The 16,009-nt window shown below is 39.9% G+C and overlaps 1 protein-coding gene across 1 annotated transcript; it reads right to left on the reverse strand.

Moving 5' to 3' along the window:
• Positions 1-13,323: 13,323 nt before the first annotated feature.
• LOC132612857 (uncharacterized) lies at positions 13,324-14,359 on the reverse strand. Its single transcript, XM_060326936.1, has 2 exons — positions 13,989-14,359; positions 13,324-13,897 (listed from the first exon to the last, which is right to left on the reverse strand). Exons 1-2 carry the CDS (start codon positions 14,357-14,359, stop codon positions 13,324-13,326), a joined length of 945 nt encoding a protein of 314 aa, XP_060182919.1.
• Positions 14,360-16,009: the final 1,650 nt, after the last annotated feature.

Genomic DNA, 16,009 nt, shown 5'->3' on the forward strand with positions numbered 1-16,009 from the left:
GTATTAGGATTTAGAAAAATAGGAATGGGGTACTTTTCATAATTTTAAAAAGATTGAAAGTTTTAAGTTATACACTTAAGTCCAGTTGACTTCTAATAAAATACACAAACACCCCCTCTCTCATCCGTCCCTTTCTCTTGTTTATTTCTCTTTCTAGCTTGGAACTCTCAAACTTCCACCTCTCCCCCAACCTCCAATATTCCTTGATCGTCGTAAACAGGTAATTTCTTTAACTCTGCAACTCCATCGGAGCATTTTGAGCTCCATAGTGCCCTAATTTTTTTTTTCGATCTTGATAAAAAAGTGGGTTTATAAAGATCTGTTTTTTTTTTCCAGAACCTTTATTGTTTTGCTTTTTTTTTGTCGAAATGTGTGTTATTTATGCTTATTTTGCTTGTTTCGATCTTTGTTTTTCTGTTTTTGCTTTTTGAAATTATATATGGTCTAGTAATAGACTTTTGGTCGATTATTATTAAATCGTGGTTGATCAACGTCTCTATCGTTTGTATATAGATCGTATAAATGCCTAGGTGTAGAGGCAAGGGAGGAAAAATACTCCCCCGTTCTTGTGCTATGGTTGAAACTCGTTCTAATGTGAATCGTAAGGATAAAAATAGAAGAGGTGAAGAACTTAGCCGAGATAGAAAAAGAAAAAGAAGTACAGAAGCTGAGAGTGCGTCCCACTCAGACCCCATTAATGAGTGTAGTGTTGATGGAGATAGAGCTGATAGCCGAGTTGAGAGTGTATCTGGGGATGGTTCAAAACACTATAGTGTTGCTGAAGATGTTGATCCTTTGTCCTTGCCACATTGTGCAAAGACAATTAACGCTGAAAAGTATGGCTTGATCAATTGGCTGGATGATTATGAAACTTTTGCAGCAAAAGCAAAAGTTTATGTTAGGAGCAGGCTGTCGTTGTTAGTTGAATTTAACAATGTGTTGAGGGATAAAAAAAACTAAGGAAAATGTGGTAGCGTTCCTGTTTTGGTCACTTTCGAAAGTTATCAAAATTCTTCATCAATTTCAACGGACGGATGATCCACTATATGCTTCTTCGTCATGTGGTCTAGAAAAAGAAGCATGAAATGTGGTTCCTCGTGAATGACGATCCTGCGTGCTTTGGCTTGAAGGAGTTTGCGTTGATCACTGGTTTAAACTGTGGATCCTATCCTTCTCAATCTAGAGAGGATAGGGCAATTAAGAAAGGGGCAGAGTTCTACGCAAAGGTTACTAGAAAGAAGAAGATTACATCAGACAAGCTATTGTCGGTGATAAGAGGGCCTAGATTAAATAAAGAAGAAAAGTTGAAAATGTTGTCTTGTATGGTTTCTCCATACAATTTTGATGGTCAAAGATGTGTCCAGGGGTGTGGACGCTGATTGGTTTAAAATGGCTGACGATTTGGAATTCTTCCAGAGCTATCCTTGGGGAAAGAAATCCTTTGAACTCACCTTGGAATACTTGATAGACAGCGTAGACATGCCCAGGCACCACCAAACTCACCTTGATAAGAAGACACCATCATATGCTCTCTACGGCTTCCCCTGGGCATTCATGGTACATGTTATAAACCACTGGTGTAGTAGATTATAGACTGTGTGTTATTTATTTTTACACTTAGCGATTATTTATGTTATTATAGGTATGGACTTATGAAGCTTTCCCCACACTTAGACTGCATACTGTCAAATCAGATGAGGTTCCTCTGCCTATTCCTAGGATTCTTAGGTGGCACACCACAAAAATGGAGCGATTTACTAAAGGTGATCCATTTAGTGTTAGAGGGGGAATTTCACAGGTATAAATTTGGAGTATATTATCAATGTTTTTGCAAAAATATAAACTAAATGCTAATGTTTTGCGTATTTGTAGGTTGTGCACCCTTACATCATCCCTACAATGCGTGAGATGGATTAGGACTACATGAAAGACTTGTTGGCATTTAATGATGAGGTTGATGATCCCATCATAGATAAATTGAAGATTGAATTGAAAGGCATGACCGTATTGGTTACACTAAAGAATGGCTCTAAGGCTCCTGGTAGGTTGAGAAAGCAGCCTAAGGAGAATTCTGATGAGGATACTCATCATGCCTTGAAGCATCGTAGTAGGTTTGAAAAGGAGTCCAAGGAGCCCTCATATGATGTGGAAGATATTCAATCAGAAGATTTTGGTGGTAATGTTGGCATTGGGACTTCTAGGGGTCGTGTCGCACCAAGTGGGGGCCTATCAATGCTGATAGAGCATGTGGAACGGCAGCAACATTTGGTGAAGATGGATGAGTCTCTGAATGTTGTTCTCGCTTATGTGGAGGCAGAAAAATTTAGAAAGAGCGAGAAGGCGAAGAAGAAGAACCAGGAGACTGCCAAAGAGAAAGGTGAACTTTTTGAATTTTTTTGTTGTAATTGTGTTGTATACGATTTGCATTCTTTTTAATTATGTCCAAAAAATGTAGCACAAGCACCTGTGGACCCATTTGCTATCACCAAGTTGAATGTAGGTGTTGAGCCAACTGCTGAGCTCTCTAGACCAGTTGCTCAAGCTGAGAAGGCAGCAGATGTTTTTGTGCCAACTGCCCAGGTTAATTAGAAGAATGCTAGTGCTGTCTTGAGAAGGTTGAGGTTCCTAGACCAGCTTCTGAAGTCGAGAAGGTTGAGCTCCCTATGCCAGCTGCTCTAGTTGAGAAGGCAGCAGATATCCCTGCTAAGGTTAATGAGAAGAATGCTAGTGAGGCGAGTCAAGCTGATGTTGAGTTTGACTATGAAAAAGTTGTGTCGGGCGTTCTCGCCCAGATTAATGGTTCTTCAGACAACTAATTTGGTTACTTGGGTTGTAACAAACAATTAAGTTTTTGTTGAATGTGTGTGGTGGATGATGACAACCAATCAGTACTAATGTCTGATAGTTTTAACAAACAATTAATTTTGACTGTTTTGGATTAATTTATACGAAGGTTAAATCATTGAAACCTTTGTATATATATAATTGTGTTGTTGCCTTTTGAATTTGAATGTGCATAAATAGTTTGGATGTTTTCAAATATGATTGTTTTAACAAACAATTAATTTGACTGTTGTGAATCTAAGTATGTTGTTTGATTGTGAACTTGGATGTCTTCAAATATGACTATTTTTACAAGTAGTGGTCACTTCTTAATATAATTATCTATCGGCGACATGAAACCTTATTATCTGCTACAATGATTGTTGATCATCAATTGTGAGTTTATATATACTATTATCGACTATGAATAAAGTTTATGCACAAACTCAATAGAGATGTTATAACTCTTGAGGACAAACACATATATTTTTCATATAAACAAAATCCGCTTCATATTGTCCAGAATTCTTCATACCAAAATGAAATATCCAGTCCCACTACATCCCTATTACATATTTCCATATAGCAAATACCACTAATAAACCATACAAAAGCATCGTTAGTCTATTATTTTTCTCTTCAGCCAACATCAACCTCTGTTTTACTTCATCCCTCTCAATTTCAGCTTCTCCCAACATAACTTTCAAGCGATTCTTTTTCTCTTCAGGTTCTCTAAACAAAGACTGAAGTCATTCCTCGTTCTGTACAGATTCTCTGAGCCTATTTTGCAGTTCAGATTTGGTTAAGGCTTTTGATGTTGGTGTCTCAGGTCCACCTGGGCTCCTGCTAGGTCCTGGGCTCATTTGAGATTTTTTTGGTGTTTTGTTGGGGTGTGGATCAATAAACCTGAAATAGTCGCAATCACTATATTCCTGAAACAAACAGCAATCAATTAGATTTTTTTTTGTCGTGAAACCATATAAAAAACACATACATTTTGAATTAGAAACTTATAGTTCCAACTGCACAATTAAAGAATCTGCGACCTGGGTTCTTTGGGGTGCGTGATGTCTTCAAGACAGTGTATTCACTGCAAAAACAAATGGCAGGATCTTGTGGTAGAGATGTTTTGGATAGCTGAGACATTGTGGGTTTTTTGATCAACAAAAAAGATAATGGTGGAGTTTGATCAAGAAAAGAGACTATGGAGGCGTTTGATCAACAAAAGAGACAATGGAGGTGTTTGAATTTTGAGTCGGTTTTACATAGGGAGGGTGTATTGTTACCGTTGTAAATTTAAGAATATTTTATTTTATTACCGTTGTAATAAATACGTTTTCTAACCGTCAAAATAAAGCTAAGTGTGCTGGGTCTAGTAATAAACATACCTATAGTAAACGACTATGATCTATAATTACTCATTGAGATGGTCTATGATGGACCTTCAAGGTTTATTATAAACCACGGGAATAAAGGTTTTTATTGGAACGAGAAGCTTGCTAAATTTGCACAAGTCCAACAGACCAAAAAAAAAAAAAAAATGAACCCCAAACCCTAAATCTAAAAAAGCCAAAAAAAAAAGAAAAGGCTTGATACTATTTAAACATAATAATAACACTTTAATACATCATATGAGAGTCCCCACCAATTAGACACATGATCAAAATAGTTTTAGGACACGTAATGGTCCTTAAATTACTAATATTAGTCTAAAAAAGCATTAAAAAATAATAAATAAATAAATAAATAAAAAGACTTGATACTATTTAAACATTATAATAACACTTATACATCATATGAAAGTCCCCACCAATTAGATACATGATCAAAAGACCTTAAGCACAAGTAATGTTGTCCTTAGAACAAGGTTGTGCTTTGAGAACAATAACTTATTGTCAGACTAATAAGATAGTAGTGATATGATTACCATTACTTGTGCTTAAGGTCTTTTGATCATGTGTCTAATGGATGGGGACTCTCATATGATGTATTAAAGTGTTATTATAATGTTTAAATAGTATCAAGTCTTTTTATTTATTTTATTTATTTTTGTTTTTTTTAGACTAATATTAGTGATTTAAGGACCATTAGGTGTCCTAAAACTATTTTGATCATGTGTCTAATTGGCGGGGACTCTCATATGATGTATTAAACTGTTATTATAATATTTAAATAGTATCAAGTCTTTTTATTTATTTTTGGCCTTTTTAGACTAATATTAGTGATTTAAGGACCATTAGGTGTCCTAAAACTATTTTGATCATATGTCTAATTGGGGGGGACTCTCATATGATGTATTAAAGTGTTATTATAATGTTTAAATAGTATCATGTCTTTTTATTTATTTTATTTTATTTATTTTTGGCTTTTTTAGTTTTGGGGTTTGGGGTTTCATTTTTTTTTTCTGGGTCTGTTGGACTTGTGCAAATTTAGCAGACTTCTAGTTCCAATAAAAACCTTTATTCCCGTGGTTTATAATCAACCTTGAAGGTCCATCATAGACCTTCTCAATGAGTAATTATAGATCTGTCACAACCCAATTTGGCTAAGTCATGCGAGCACTTACCTTTCCCACTTCGGTAAGCGAACCCTCAACCCAACGGAAATAAAGACATAAATAATTAATCGAACAAGCGGAAGAGAATAATCACGTAAGTCTTACAATAATATATAATAGAAATAGTGCGGAAATAAGGAAATACCCCCAGGGCCTGGTCTAAGCCATACAAGAGCATCTAAGTGAAAATATACAAGTCTGGAATATAATAATACATTCTGTCTAAGTCTAAGTGCCACTCATCCCGGATCTTTGCCCAGCAGACAGACGAGACTCCGGATCTTTGCCCGCGGAAGGCTCTCACCGGCACCACCCTAGGGGACCCGCAAAGTCCATGCACTCACTTAATTCACGATTCCGGGACTAACATCGGATATCGGACTCTCACATCACTCTCATTTAAAAATCGAGCCCAACTCATCATAGTGTTTCATCAAGTACCAACAGTGTATCAGTAGTATATCATGAAGGATGAGCATGCGTGCAATGTATGTGTCAACATCAGTAATCGGATTAATATCACAAGTACCAATATAGGTACGCCAACAAAATCATGAGAGACTACACAAGTCATACGAAACTCTATCCTCGTATCAACATCAACAAGTATGTCACTACCATATCACAATCAAGATGTAATAATAATTTCCAACATCTACTATCATCATGTGGCATCAAGTCAACCACATAAAAATAATCAAGCCACAAAACAACGGGGTGGCTAACCCCAAACACACAACAGGGCCCAACCTAAGACTATATCCAACCCAACTTCATACCCGAAGGTTCACATGCTTTCTCCGACAATATAATCTAAATATATGCTTCGCTACACGAAGTCTCACCAAGGGTAAGCCATAACTTACCTGGATGGCCGAACAACAATACACCAACAATCACTCTTAAGCCTTGCCCTTCCGCTGAGCCTCAAGATCAAAGAAGTCTAGGCATATTCGAAATCCAGATTAGAAATCATGACGATTGATACCTATATTGCTATCATTCAAATTAGGTCAAAACCAACCCTAGAATTTGGGAAATTGGGCCCCACAAGGGTAAAACGGGATACTCGGGGGTAAACTATCAAATTAAACACTAGGTGATAAAAACCCATCAACTAATTGCTAAATTAACTCAAAGATTCACCCAATTTCGAAATTCAAGTAAACCCCCCAATTTTGGGTATAAACCCTAACTCTTTGATTCAAGGATTCAACACTAATAATGGAAGATATATGATTAATAACCTTAGATACATCATAATCTACCATAAACCCAATCAGTTCATCATTTAAAAGCCGAGGTAGAATATTTATTAAATCCACTTTTATCTTCCATTACTAAAGAACTAATAAGGAAAGAGGAATTCTAAGATGATTAGGAATAAGGAATTAGTAAGAAGATTAGCAAGACTTACCACCAAGAGTTTTCCCTAAGAATCTTCTAGAACAGTTGCTAAGAGCTCAATTTTCGTAACTGTGATAAATGATAGACTATGGGATTTATAATACACACTTAATGAAATAACAGGCTCGATACCGCCACGGCGGCATCGGGGCCGCCATCACCCCGGCGTCTTCTCAGATCGTCGGGACGGTCTGGGCGAAACAAGCTTTGCCGCCCCAGCGGTCGTCCCTCTGGTATGGCGGTACCGCTGGGATGGCACTGGTGCCGCTTTTGCGGACACCAGGTACCAGAATCTCAAACATTTTTCTAAGTCTCATCCGAAATCCCGAACCACTCCGGAGGCCATATGCTCACAAACCACATACACAGACCCACATAAAAACACGCTATGAACGTACTCGTGGCCTCAAAATTTCCAACAGAGGTCTCGTTGACTGAGTCAACCCCGATACTTCATTTCTAACTTCTCAACCCAAGTCCCAAAATGCATCCGAGTGCATTGGGAACTGAACCATATATACACACAAGTTCTAAACGACCATCCGTACCTCTCAAAATTAATGAATTGTTGAAAAAGGTCCATTTACCCAAAAGTCAACTTGAGTCAACTCTTTTTCGCTTAAAGCCCAAATTTCACAAAAAGTCGCCCGAATCAAGTCTAGACACCTCGGGAAGCGTGTCAACGGTCCCCTCAGGTCAAAAGTGAGCTAATCAAGCTCGGAAAAAGGGCGAAAGTGCTGGAAAGACTATAACGACCAAACATGTCGTTACATTAGATACTAATTGAACCATCGCTCATCCTCGAGCGAAGAAGAGAAAGGAGCAGGAATATCGGCTATGCATGTTGGACTCAGTCTCTCAAGTAGCCTCCTCAACAGGACGATGCTTCCATTGCACCTTCACAGAAGCAATCTGCTTTGACCTCAACTTCCGAACCTGCCTGTCCAAAATCACTATAGGCTCCTCCTCATAGGTCAAATTCTCATCAAGTAATATAGAATCCCAATGAACAATGTAGGTACCGTCGACATGGTGCTTCTTCAGCATCGAAACATGAAAAATCGAATGAACTCCCGCCAAGCCTGGCGGCAATGCTAACTCATAGGCTACATCGCCCACAGGGTCAATAATCTCAAATGGACCAATATACCCAGGACTCAACTTGCCCCTCTTCCCGAACCTCATAACACCCTTCATGGGTGAAACCTTCAATAGAACCTGGTCACCAACAACAAACTCTAAATCTCCGACCTCCCAGTCTGCATACATCTTCTGTCGACTCTGAGCTGCCAAAAGCTTGGCCTGAATAACTCTCACTCTATCAAGGGACTCTCTCAACAGATCCGTACTCCAAGGTCGAGCCTCGAACCCATCAAACCAGCCAACCAGAGATCTACGTCTCCTACCATATAAAGCCTCAAAAAGCGCCATGCAATTAGTCGAATGATAACTGTTATTGTTCGCAAACTCTACCAATGGTAAGTGTTGATCCCAATGACCACCAAAATCAATAACACACGCTCTCAACATGTCCTCGAGCACCTGAATGGTGCGCTCGGACTGGCCATCAGTCTGGGGATGAAAAGCTGTACTCCAAAATTGGGAAGTGAAGATAGTACCCCGATCAGATACAACAAAAATAGGAACCCCATGCAATCTCATAATATCCAGAATGTACAACTTGGAAAACCTATTTGCGGTATAAGAAATCTGAACCGGAACAAAGGGAGTGGACTTAGTCAATTGATCAATTATCACCCAAATAGAGTCAAACTTGCCTAGGGTCTTCGAAAGACCCATAACAAAATCCAGGGCAATCCTCTCCCACTTCTACTCGGGAATGGGCATCCTCTAAAGTACACCACCGGGTCGCTAGTGCTCATACTTTGCCTGCTGACAACTCCCACACTTAGCCACGAAATCAATTATATCCTCTTCATCTGACACCACCAGTAGTGCTGTCTGAAATCATGGTACATCTTAGTCGCCCCCGGCTGAATGGAATAGCGAGAGCTATGAGCCTCAGACAAAATCAACTAAATCAAATCACCAACACGAGGAACGTACACGCGTTCCTTAATCCTCAAAATGCCCTTAGAATCAATCACGACCTCCTTGGCCTCACCCTTCAAAACTCTATCTCGAATCTTGCTCAACTGAGTATCCTCAAACTGATGACTCCTGATCTGATCCAATAAAGACGACCTCGCCTTTACACAAGCCAAAATCCTGTCTGGGGCTGAAATATCAAGGCGAACGAAACTGTTGGCCAGAGTTTGAACCTCCATGGCCAACGGACGCTTGAAAACAATCAATCGAGCTAAAATCCCCATACTCACTACCTTGCGACTCAAGGCATCAACCACCATATTGGATTTCTCGGGATGATAAAGAATAGAGATGTCATAGTCCTTCAGGAGCTCCATCCATCGGTGCTGCCTGGAATTAAGATCTCTTTGGGTAAACACATGCTGAAGACTACGGTGATCGGTGAAAACCTCACAATGGACACCGTACAAATCGTGCCTCCAAAACTTCAAGGCAAAGACCACGGCCAACAACTCTAAATCGTGGGTAGGGTAATTCTTCTCATGAACCTTCAACTGACGGGAGGCATAAGCTATCAGTCTACCCTTCTGCATCAACACAGAACCCAAACCCACACGAGAGGCATCACAATAGACTGTGAAATTCTTACCCTCCACGGGTAATGCTAAGATTGGGGCTGAAGTCAAAAGAAGCTTGAGCTTTTGAAAGCTCTCCTCACAATTATCTGACCACTGGAAGGGAATATCCTTCTGAGTCAATCTGGTCAAAGACGAAGCAATAGCAGCAAAACACTTCACGAAGCGACGGTAATAGCTGGCCAAACCCACAAAACTATAACCCTCAGTGACAGTAGTAGGCCTCGCCCAACCCCTCATAGCCTCAATCTTCTATGGGTCAACCATAATCCCATCCTTAGACACAACGTGGCCCAAGAATGCCACAGTCTCCAACCAGAACTCACACTTAGAAAACTTATCAAATAGGCTAGGCTTCTTCAACAACCCAAAAACAGTACGAAGATGGCTCTCATGCTCTTCTCTACTTGGAATACACCAAGATACTATCAATAAACATAATTATGAAGGAATCAAGGAATGGCCTAAAGATGAAATTCATCAAAGTTATAATTGCAGCCGAGGCATCGATAAGCCCAAAAGACATCACCAGAAACTCATAGTGTCCATATCTCGTCCGAAAGGCTGGCTTCGGAATATCCTCCGCCCTAATCTTCAACTGGTGGTAGCTTGAACGCAAATCAATCTTCGAAAATACTGAAGCACCATGAAGCTGGTCAAACAGATCATCAATACGAGGCATATGACACTTGTTCAAATGGTAACCTTGTTCAGCTGGCGATAATCAATGCACATCCTCATGGTCCCATCTTTCTTCTTCACAAATAACACAGGAGCACCCCCAAGGGGAGACACTTGGTCTAATGAACCCCTTGGTAAAACAATCTTATAACTGCTCCCTAAGATCTCAACTCGGCAGGTGCCATCCGATGTGGCAGAATAGAAATAGGGTGACTGCTCAGGTCCAAATCAATATCATGATCGGGTGGCATACCCAACAGATCAGACGGGAATACCTTCGCAAACTCGCTCACAGTAGGGATAGACTCAAGGGGTAGAAATGCAATAGTTGTGTCTCGCACATGAGCCAAATAGGCTAAACACCATTTATTGACTAACTTCTTCGCATGAAGGAAGACAATGATCTTCTTCGGAGCGGGACTAGGAGTACCCCTCCACTCAAGCCTAGGAATGCCCGGCATGGCTAAGGTGACTGTCTTGGCGTGACAGTCCAATATCGCATGATAAGGAGAAAGCTAGGACATCCCCAATATAATATCAAAGTCCACCATATCGAGAATCATCAAATCTACCCAACTATCATACCCCATAAAAGTAACCAAATAAGATCGGTAAACTCGATCAACAATCACAGAATCTCCAATCAGAGTAGACATATGAACAGGTATATATATGCTATCACAACGCAAATCCCAACCAATAACATGATATGCAGACACATACGAGTAAGTGGATCCAGGATCAAATAACACAGATGCTGCTCTATGACAGACATAAATGGTACCTGCAATAACAGACAGACGAGTTTCTGGATCTTTGCCCACGGAGGGTTCTCACCGGCACCACCCTGGGGGACCCGCGGAGTCCATGCACTCACTCAATCTATGATTCCGGGACTAACATCGGATATCAGACTCTCACATCACTCTCATTTAAAAATCAAGCCCTGCTCATCACAGTGTTTCATCAAGTATTAACAGTATATCATGAAGGATAAGCATGCGTGTAATGTATGTGTCAACATCTATAATCGGATCAATATCACAAGTACCAATATGGGTACGCCAACAATATCATGAGAGACTACACAAGTCATACAGAACTCTATCCTCGTATCAACATCAACAAGTATGGTGCTACCATATCACAATCAAGATGTAACAATAATTTTCAATATCTACTATCATCACATGGCATTAAGACAACCACCGAAGAATAATCAAGTCACAACACAACGGGATGGCTAACCCCAAACACACAACAGGGCCCAACCTAAGACTATATCCAACCTAACTTCATACTCGAAGGTTCACATGCTTTCTCCTACAATATAATCTAAATATATGCTTCGCTACACGAAGTCTCACCAACAGTAAGCCATAACTTACCTGGATGGCCGAACAACAATACACCAACAATCACTCTTTAGCCTTGCCCTTCCGTTGAGCCTCAAGATCAAAGAAGTCTAGGCATATTCAAAATCTAGATTAGAAATCATGAAGATTGATACCTATATTGCTATCATTCAAATTAGGTCAAAACCAACCCTAGAATTTGGAGAACCGGGCCCAACAAGGGTAAAACGGGAAACTCGGGGGTAAAATATCAAATAAAACACTAGGTGATCAAAACCCATCAACTAATTACTAAATTAACTCAAAGATTCACCCAATTTTGAAATTCAAGTAAAAACCCCAATTTTGAGTATAAACCCTAATTCTTTGATTCAAGGATTCAACACTAATAATGGAAGATATATGATTAATAACCTTAGATACATCATAATCTAGCATAAACCCAATCAGTTCATCATTTAAAAGCCTAGGTAGAATATTCATTAAATCAAAATTTTATCTTCCATTACTAAAGAACTAATAAGGAAAGAGGAATTCTAAGATGATTAGGAATAAGGAATTAGTAAGAAGATTAGCAAGACTTAGCACCAAGAGTTTTCCCCAGGAATCTTCTAGAACAGTTCCCAAGAGATCAATTTTCGTAATGGTGATAAATGATAGACTAAGGGCTTTATAATACACACTTAATGAAATAACAGGCCCGATACCGCCATGGCAGCATCGGGGCCGCCACCGTCCCCGCTTCTTCCGACGGTCTGGGCGAAACAAGCTTGGCCGCCCCAGCAGTTGTCCCACCGCTATAGCGGTGCCATTGGGACGACACTGGTGCCGTTTTTGCGGACACCAGGTACCAGAATCCTAAACATTTTTCTAAGTCTTAACCGAAATCCCGAACCACTCCCGAGGCCATCTGCTCACAAATCACATACACAGACCCACATAAAAACACGCTACGAACACACTCGTGGCCTCAAAATTTCCAACAGAGGTCTCGTTGATCAAGTCAACCCGATACCTCATTTCCAACTTCCCAACCCAAGTACCAAAATGCATTCGAGTGCATTAGGAACCGAACGATATATACACACAAGTTCTAAACGACCATCCGGACCTCTCGAAATCGACGAATTTTTGAAAAAGGTCTGTTTATCCAAAAGTCAACTTGAGTCAACTCTTTTTTGCTTAGAGTCCAAATTTCACAAAAAGTCGCACAAATCAAGTCTAGACACCTCGGAAAGCATGTCAACGGTCTCCTTGGGTCAAAACTGAACTAACCAAGCTCGGAAAAGAGGCGAAAGTGCCGGAAAGACTATAATGACCAAACGGGTCGTTACATGATCATAATCGTTTACTATAGTTATGTTTATTAATAGACCCGACACACTTAGCTTTATTTCGACGGTTAGAAATCAAATACAACAAACAGAAAAGGACATAAATAAAGCACAAAACAAGAAATATGAACATCAACAATATATTTCATTTCATTGCAATGGCTAAGAGACACGTGGTATATGCATGGAGGTGTCGTTTAAATTTGTATTTTATCAGTGTGATTAGACATGAAACGTTAGTAGTATGAAAATGTAATCATTACGTTACTCAGTTCCGCATGATAAGGGTTTTAATTGGGGGAGTATAGATCTACCAAAGGAAGATTAATTTCCTAACTATGAACCATTATAGACCAACAGACTGGTTTATTATAAACACGCATAGAGTCTTTGATAGACTAAAATAAAGTTGATTAATATTGAACTAACACAATAAAAGTACATTCAAATTTAAAAAATCAAGTGGGATGCTCTCTGAAATATCAACACGTTGTTTTCTTGTGACCAGCCCCCTTGCAAATCGAGCACTTGTTTCTCGTCCCTTTGCTACTTTCCCTGGACTTGAAAGATTTCGAGACGCCAGGAATATGCTTCACTCTCTTCCTTCCAAGTTTGGGGTCGTAAGGGGGTGGAGGAATATACATGTTTGTATACTTCTCTAGGACTTCCCATTCTGACTCTGCAGGGACTACATTAATAGTTTCAGCAAATGCAAGAATGTAAGACTGAACGTTATACATGGGCGAGGAATACTCGTAGATGCTTGAACCATAATCAGGTCTGTACTTCAATATCAAGGCTGCCATTGCGTGAGCGCACGATAATTTTACCAAGTTATACTCTCTACAAGTACATGTTTTGTTCAGTAGATTGACTTTGGTAGTTAGGACACTGCTGATTACGGTGAACTCGTCGGCATCCCTATTTATATTATTGACAAACAAGGAGTCGCCTTCATTTATCTTTTCCCTTAGCCGTTTTTCAGCCGAAGGCACAAATAAATTGATTGAACTGCTAATATGTGCACGTCTCTGTCTGAACATTTCAGCAAACCTCCTAGAAATGAAAGTGAATAAGGCAGTCAAAGGGACTCTCTTTCATCCCTCAGCATGGAGTTTAGCGACTCCACAATGTTTGTGGTCAGCACATCGTACCTGTTTGCTGGAAAATATCTCTGCTGCAATTGTCAAATCCAATATCAAACTCAAGGCAATTAGCATCTTCGGGGCATTTATTCCTTAATTGCCAAAAATATTGATTGAACTCCTGGTAACCATATGCCTTTGCTGCATCATAGTACACATGAAGAGAATCTCTACATTGGAAATTTTTTTGAAGGTTATCACCAAGATGCTTGATGCATAGTCCATGATGAGCATGCTCAAACATTCTGGAAACATCGTTGGCTATGCTCTTGTGCCTATCAGAGATGATGCACAAGTCTGGTTCATCGGTGAGTATATACCTCAGCTGCTCAAAGAAGTAGGTCCAGGATTCATCACACTCCTTGACCGCCATGCAAAAAGCAATTGGATAGATATGGTTCTCAGTATCCTATACAACGGTGGACAACAACACACCCTTATACTTGCCCTATAAATGCGAGCCGTCAACGACAATAACCTTTCGCATGTGTTTATATCCTCGAACGAAAGCTCCGTAAGCTACGAAGTAATATTTGAACTTGTCTGCATCATCAAGACTAATGCAAATTTTGGAACCTGGATATAGATTTTTAACCATGTACAAATAAGCCGGTAAGCAAGCATACCCGTGCTCCGGTGTCCCCCTAACCATGTTCTTAGCCATTACACATGCGTTCCAACACTGCCAATAGGTTGGTTTACAATGGAACTCTTTGAAAACCGTCCTCTGGATTTCCTTTGTCGTTGGCCCTTTGTTGTCAATATAGTCATTCATCAAGACTAATGCAAGGACAGCTGCCGAGGCATGCTTATGAGTTCTCGTAACGTGTTCAACCCCGTAAGTATGATCACTAACATACTTGTAAATGCGAAACCTATCCGAGTTGTCGTACTTATTGACCCGCAACATCCAACCACAATCAGGAGAGGTGCATTCCACCTTATAATATTTATTGTTACTCTTGTTTGGTGTAAAACAAAACGTGGTCTTTAATGCAACTTTATTCAATAAAACCTTTAAATACTCTTTGTTCTCACATTTTTGCCCATATTAAAAATCGGTTCCATCACTGAAGTTGTGGTTGCTTTGTGAACCACTTGGTGGCTGCCCATCACCCCCATCATTTCCATCACACTCTTCGTCATCACTATCAGGATCATCCATATCCATAAAATGATTACCCATGCCCTCATGTTGCATTGAAGCTTCATTGGCTGGCGGCTGTGGCAGTGGTGGGTCTTTGGGTGGGGGTGGTGCTGCTGATGTAGAACCAACTTGAGACCTCTCAACAACATTTATTCTTAAAACAGGCCTAGAACCATCAGCAGCAACATCAAGCATGTACAATACCGCCTGCCTATCCTTCGTTATGAAAGAAGGATGGGTAGTTCCCCTAGTGGCCAAAGCATTAATCATATAACTAATGCGCAAGTCACTAGGCTCATAATTTATGTCACGCCCCAAAACCTACCCTAGACGTGACCAGCATCCGACGTCATGAACAACACCGGAAAAACCTAGAAGATGCACAATAACACTTGAACCCGCTAGGTTCAATAATCACCTCTAACAGTTTATAAAATAAATTAAACAAGTCATGATGTAAGAATAAAATGAGCGGAAGTATTTAATATCATAAAACTTAATCAAAACGTATCACATGCCCAAGAGTTAAACAACTCAACAACTACCCACAAGAATGTATACTATGGAGCTTCTAAGATAAAGAATGATTGTCTAACACGTCAGGACGCTACCCGCTAAAATACTAAATAAATGAAATGAGGGTGTCCCACGAATGAACATGAGGGCTCACCAAGTCAGCAGCAATTGCAAGTCCTTCCTAAGCACCTGAAGTGTCAATAACCTGCTCTTCTCCATTACCTATCGTACCATAAAAAACAACAATGGTATGCCTGAGTACTTCGTACTCAGTGAGTGCCTCGGGAACAACAAGTGATATTAAAATAAAGTGTAATAACATATAAAGAAATCAGTTCTGAGGATAGTGTGACACAATAT

The sequence above is a fragment of the Lycium barbarum genome, chromosome 10 (assembly GCF_019175385.1).
Source record: "Lycium barbarum isolate Lr01 chromosome 10, ASM1917538v2, whole genome shotgun sequence".
NCBI lineage: Eukaryota > Viridiplantae > Streptophyta > Magnoliopsida > Solanales > Solanaceae > Lycium > Lycium barbarum.

Coding starts and splice junctions, on each gene's coding strand:
- LOC132612857 (XM_060326936.1), bottom strand. CDS start 14,359: ATGGCGGTCAAGGAGTGTGATGAATCCTGGACCTACTTCTTTGAGCAG. Junction 13,898..13,988: donor TTCCAGCAAACAGGTACGAT/GTGCTGACCACA, acceptor TTTCATTTCTAG/GAGGTTTGCTGAAATGTTCA.